Source organism: Camelina sativa, chromosome 4, assembly GCF_030686135.1.
Source record: "Camelina sativa cultivar CO46 ecotype springtype chromosome 4, ASM3068613v1".
In the NCBI taxonomy this organism is placed as follows: Eukaryota; Viridiplantae; Streptophyta; class Magnoliopsida; order Brassicales; family Brassicaceae; genus Camelina; species Camelina sativa.
Window position 1 is genome coordinate 2,911,961 of NC_141883.1, and position 6,000 is coordinate 2,917,960.

At 40.0% G+C, this 6,000-nt stretch overlaps 1 protein-coding gene and 1 pseudogene across 2 annotated transcripts; one reads left to right on the top strand and one right to left on the bottom strand.

Annotated features, from left to right (window-relative positions):
- Positions 1-1,064: 1,064 nt before the first annotated feature.
- Positions 1,065-2,159, bottom strand: LOC104779654 (disease resistance protein RBA1-like; annotated as a pseudogene). Its single transcript, XR_015596461.1, has 3 exons — positions 1,821-2,159; positions 1,502-1,747; positions 1,065-1,420 (listed from the first exon to the last, which is right to left on the bottom strand). The product of XR_015596461.1 is annotated as a disease resistance protein RBA1-like (transcript).
- A 1,463-nt stretch (positions 2,160-3,622) lies between these two features.
- LOC104774100 (uncharacterized) lies at positions 3,623-5,657 on the top strand. The gene is made up of 3 exons (XM_087509177.1): positions 3,623-4,195; positions 4,315-4,437; positions 4,512-5,657. The coding sequence occupies exons 1-3, from the start codon at positions 3,623-3,625 to the stop codon at positions 5,655-5,657; spliced, it is 1,842 nt and encodes a 613-aa protein (XP_087365303.1).
- The last annotated feature ends 343 nt before the right edge of the window (positions 5,658-6,000 follow it).

Below are 6,000 nucleotides of genomic sequence, written 5' to 3' on the forward strand. Positions count from 1 at the left end.
ATATTTAAAATATAGTATTTTGAGAAATTCTCCGTTTCTAAGAGAAATTGTACTTTTATTTATAGTTTGATTTATTTGTGATTTTTAGAGAAATTGTTAGAAATATCCTTTTGTAAATACCTTTTCTCAAAAAAAAAATTGCAATCTTCTTTTTTTTTTTTTTTTTCTTTTCCATAATTACAAGATATGCACTTTTGTGTACTAGTTAAAGCTTTAAGTCTATCTGGCATTAAATTAACTTTTAGAAATATTTTTTTTAGGTATAAGTTTTTTATTTTATATTTAAGGTATAGTTTTAATAGATAGAGTTTAGTATTTGGAATTTCTGATTTATAATTTAGAATTTATTTATTTTGATTATAGAATTGGGTATTATTGAAAATAGACAACAAAAAATAGATATATTTTGCAACAAGATATTTTTACCTATTTTTTAATCTTGAAAACAAATTCTTTAGTGATATATATTAATAAGTCAAAATTTGTATTAAAAAAATCAAGAATAACTAAACACCATCGACCACCACTTCCGACCACTGTTTTTAATAATTGCACCATTGGCTAAATGACACGTGACAATTTGTTATTTTTTGGGCATTTGTAACAAATATATTATTACCGCTTTCAATAATTGCACCATTGTAAATATGTTACTAAATAACATTAAGAAGGGTCAAGGGTGTCAAGAGAATTCCAATGGTATAAAAAGTTAAGTGTGCAAGTGATGTTGGAACTTTGATACGGAATGACAACAGGGCAAAGTCTTTTTCGACGCATCAGCATATATGACCCAAGTGTAGTTAAAACATAAATAAATAACTAATAAGATGACCAAACCCGACAAATAAAAGTATTAGAAAAATATTCCATAAAGTTTTCAGAGGATTTCACAAAGACACCACCAAACCAAAATAGTCACATATCCAAAACAGAGGCTCGGAAGATTGATTAGTCATCTTTTTTGATTACCGTTGGATCTCTCAAGTATGCTGTCGTCAGTGAATAATATAACACAAACTTAGAAAAGAATAATGAGGAATTGTAACAAATAAAGAATTAATGATTTGTTGTCAACAAAAATATATATTTGTTGAGGAATTGTAACAAATTAAGAATTAATGATTTGTTGGGAAACAGAGAATTAATTGATTAATCTGTATTTGTTAAAAATAAATAAGCAACATATAGAGAATATTAAACTACCCTTCAATAAATAAATTAAAAACACAACTTTTGGTTCTGCTTAACATTGTCTAACGTCATAATTATTTGGTTCTGCTTCTCTTGAAACCAGGAAGCTCAAATTTGCAATCTTTCCTCTTCTTTTTCCCAAAAATGTTTCTCTTCTTCCTCAAGTCCAGTTGCTGCTACAACACTCTGAACTGCCGTAACAACATCCTTGACAAAATCGGCTTCAGAGCTGCCAAAAACAAAGTATACATTCTTTCATACAAGAAGAAGAAGACTAAGGATTTAGTAAGTGGTGAATGTAAAATAGTACCTCTGGTCTCCCAATGATAAACCCATCTTGTCAGAGATACACTCCAAGGCTTCCTTCCATTTCTTGATCTGATCTCCACTTGAAACCTTCGCGAGCGTCCAGAAGTTGTCACCAAAGTCACCTGTCTGATTTCTAACCTCCTCTGCCTTTACCTTGTAGAAGATTGGAATGATTTGGAGGTTTCTTTTATCGGATAGTTTCTTCATCTTCACCAACTCATCCAGACACCAGCTCGACTCGGTGTATCTGAAATCAAGACGAGAGTGATTACAATTCTTGAATCTTCTGGATAATGTGAAAGAATACATAGAATACAAACCTGGTAGAGAAGATGGCAAGCGCGATCCTCGACACTTGGATTCGAAGAAAGAGATTTTGAAGGTCTTTGCCTCTCTGTTCGTATTTGTCTACGAAGAAGCTGATCTCATTCCTTTCAAAAGCATCGACGAGGTGGCTCACGAAGCTGTAACGCAGTTGCTCTCCCCTGTAGTTCAAAAACACTTGATGCGCTTGAGTGGGAGAGAAGATTGCCATTGTTCGGAGGTACCTGTGAAATTAAAAGCACTTGCGTTGTTGTTATTTAAATACCAAAAAGTGTCTAAATATGAGTCAGCAGAAATTACATTCCACCTACGATAACAAATTTATTATATGGAAGAAGAGCATTACTTATAATTTTTTTTTGGACAAAGAGCATTACTTATAATTAAATAAAACATACAATATATTAAATACTAAATATGAATATATAATAAATTTACGAATATCAGAGAGACCTGACCCTTTTTTTTTCTCTCTCGTCTTCTAAACCTAAAACCAGCGGCCGCCAAAATTTTTTCAGATCTAAAACTGGAAAGCGGTGGATCCTTTAGCACCGGCTCCGGTCTCCCGTTTTCTTCCTTTCGTGTTTTGCTTTAGTTTTCTTTTAAGTTATGGGAAGTTTCTGACCTTCGATGGGAGATTTTATCAGTTTAATCGTTTTGTGCTCTAGGGTGTTTGAGGAAGCGGTCGAGCGGCTCAGATATGCTTGGTTTGTAGCTTTTGCGAGGAGGATGGTGCCGGATCTGAGATCGACGGAGACAAGCCATTGTTCGCCTGCTCACAACCCAGATTTGTCTCTCGCTCTTGTGCTTTAGTTTGTTTGGATGCCGCTTTGTTTTGGTTTGTGGGTGCTATGTAGGAAGTCTTCACCTCACCATTGTTTTCCTCGTTCGTCCTTTATGCCTGGTTTTACTTAATAGGTCCCTTTTAGTTTGTTTCCGCTCTAAGTAGAGGTTCTTTTGTGTGAAGTTTATATTTGGCTCTCTGCTTTGGATCCTGATAGACTAAGAGTACCAGTTGCCTTTATGAAGAAGAAGTTGAGGACAAAGGGTAGAAGAGCAAGACAATGGGGAAAGAGCAAAAGTGGCTAAGAAGGTCTAAACCTTGGGATCCAGTAGAAGGTTAGAGATTTAAATAAAAGCAGCACCTTGGTGTATGTACCAGTGCGATGTCGTTTAGGAAAGAAACCTAATAAGGGAAGTGTATTTAAAGATGGTACCTATGCTAGGGTAACCTATCACATTAATAATCATAAAATTTCTATCTTCTTCTTACCTTACTCTCCGCCGCTAAGGCACAATATCTCTATCTCCCTCTTATTTCTTCTTTTCAAAATCAGGTTAAGGGTTCAACCTTAACAAGTGGTGCTTTCATTGAGAGATACTGATGGCTCCTCAACAGTCCGCTGTCGGTAAAAACATCCAAACCAAAACGAGTGAGCTTGAGTTATCCTCCCAGACGGCTCCGACATCTCCTTCGTTGGAACAGTGAATCGACCGACATGATTCTGATCTCGCGTTCATCAAGGAAATGCTCCAGAAGATCCTTCGCAACCAAACCCTTGGCGTCGCCCCCAACTCCGATTCCGCTCCTACCTGGTTTAACAGCCCAGTCGCAGGAACCCCTCCTCAACAGACGACGACACCACAGATTGGGTCCACCAGTCAACCTACGGTGTGGATTCTTCCCAACCCTGAGTAGGAATTTCACCTAAAGCCAGCGACTTTACAGTTTTCGGCTCCACCCCCAGACCAACAAGCCGTTTCGCAGGTTTACACAACGGAGTATCCTAACAAACAGATGGAGCTTCCGATATTCGAAGGTAAAAGTCCTGACGATTGGTTGTTTAGGTTGGAGAAATGTTACGCTAGTAGAGGAATCCCTGATTACGTAAAGATAGACCTAGCTATTTCTTGTCTTACCGGCTCCTCGGTCACATGGTGGCGTATGGCGTATGGTAGACAGAGGATAGGTAGTTGGAAGGACTTTATGGAGAAATTTATAGTTCGTTTCAAACCTAGCAGAGGGTTGTCAGCTTTAGATCAACTGATGAGCATTCACCAGAAGGGCAGTGTTGATGAGTACCGTGAGCAGTTTCAAGAGTTGGCTGTAGAGTTGCCTCACTTCTCGAATGATGTCTTGGAGTCCGCATTTCTTCGTGGTCTGAGAAAGTGTATCAGGGATCAGGTGGTTCGTTGTAGACCATTCGACTTAGCTGAGATAGTTGATACAGCAAAGATGATTGAACACCAAGAGGCTGAGAATACTAGTCTGCAGTCAAGACCGTCTGTGAGATCTTATTACTCACCTACACATGGTCAAGCCACGAGCACTTCTCGGCCAGTGGATCAGTCCCAGGGCAAGCGTCCCAGGGCAAGCGCCCCATGGAGAACAATAAGGATTTTAAGAAAACCACTGGAGGCCAAGAAGGTCGTAACACCAACCCGTGTAGAAACTGTGGTGACAGGTGGTTTCTGGGTCATCGTTGCAAGCCCCAGCAGAAGTTAAAATGTTTGGAAGTGGCTGAAGAGGATGAGCAGTATTGTGATGCAGTTGAAGTTCAGCAAGGTCCAGAAGGACTGGAAGCTGATATAGAGGAGATACAAGAATATGAGGTCCTCTCTCTCAGCTCCCTATCGGGGTTAAGGGATGAAAAATCGATGAGAATGATGGAAAACTGGTGGACAAGGATGTCGTAGTATTGGTGGATTCTGGAGCCACCCAGAGTTTCGTAGATTATGATCTGGTGAAGAACTTGGGTCTATCCATTTCTACCACACGTGCATTTGGTGTTCGAGTTGGTGGAGGACGGATACTAAAAGGAAAGGGGAGAGTCTCTGGTACCCTGTTGGGAATTCAAGGTGTGGAGATAATGGAAGAGCTTTTGGTGATTGAGCTAGGCAGCACCGATCTGGTTTTGGGATATTCCTGGTTGGCAACTTTAGGAGATACCCGAATAAATTGGCTAAATAGGACCCTGAGTTGGAAGATTGGTGTCAAATGGGTAACTATTGTGGGAGACCCCTCCTTAAGCAAGGAACCGATCTCTCTGCATTCCATGGAAAGAGTTATTCAGCATAAAGGGAAAGCTTATTTGTTGGAGGTGACCACCTTGTTGGAAGGACGAGAACCACAAGATAAGAAAATTCCTGAAGTTGCAGTAGTTCAGGAACTAGTGTCAAGGTTTCAGTCGGTCTTTGAGATGCCCCAAGCTCTTCCTCCTCCTCGAAAAAGAGAACACGCTATTGATCTCCACGCGGGTACTACTCCGATCAACTTAAGGCCTTACCGTTATTCATTTGTCCAGAAGAATGAGATTGAAAATTTGGTACAGGAGATGTTGGATGCTCAAGTGATCAGACCCAATGTTAGTCCCTACTCAAGTCCGGTGTTACTAGTAAAGAAGAAGGATGGTGGCTGGCGTTTCTGTGTGGATTACCGAGCACTTAACAAGGCTACCATTCGAGACAGATATCCCATTCCGGTCATCGAGGAGTTGCTAGATGAATTACAAGGAGCAACAGTCTTTTCTAAACTGGACCTAAAGTCGGGTTATCATCAAATACGGATGAGAGGTAGTGATGTGGAGAAGACAGCATTCAAAACGCATCAAGGTCATTACGAGTTCCTTGTAATGCCTTTTGGTCTCACCAATGCTCCCTCAACTTTCCAGAGCATCATGAATGACCTGTTCAGGCCTTATCTAAGACGGTTTGTATTGGGTTTTTTTTATGACATTCTGGTTTATAGTCCAAATCTCCAAGAGCACTTGCAACACTTGCACATGGTACTCAATCTGATGCAGCAGAACCGTTTCTACGCCAATGCTAAGTAATGCTCATTCGAAAACTCTGAAGTGTCGTACTTAGGCCATAAAATTTCTGCAGCAGGAGTTGCCGCGGATCCAGACAAGGTCGAAGCAATGCTTCAATGGCCCACACCCAATAACATCACGGAGTTGAGAGGGTTCCTTGGTTTAACCGGCTATTATCGTCGCTTTGTCAGGAATTATGGTCAAATGGCGAGACCTTTAACTGAATTACTCAAGAAGGGTGGGTTTGAGTGGAAACCGGAGGCTACTGCAGCTTTTCATCAGCTTAAGAAGACTGTGACAAGCTTACCAGTCTTGGCCTTACCAGATTTTAAGCAGGAGTTTACAATCGAAACATATGCATCTG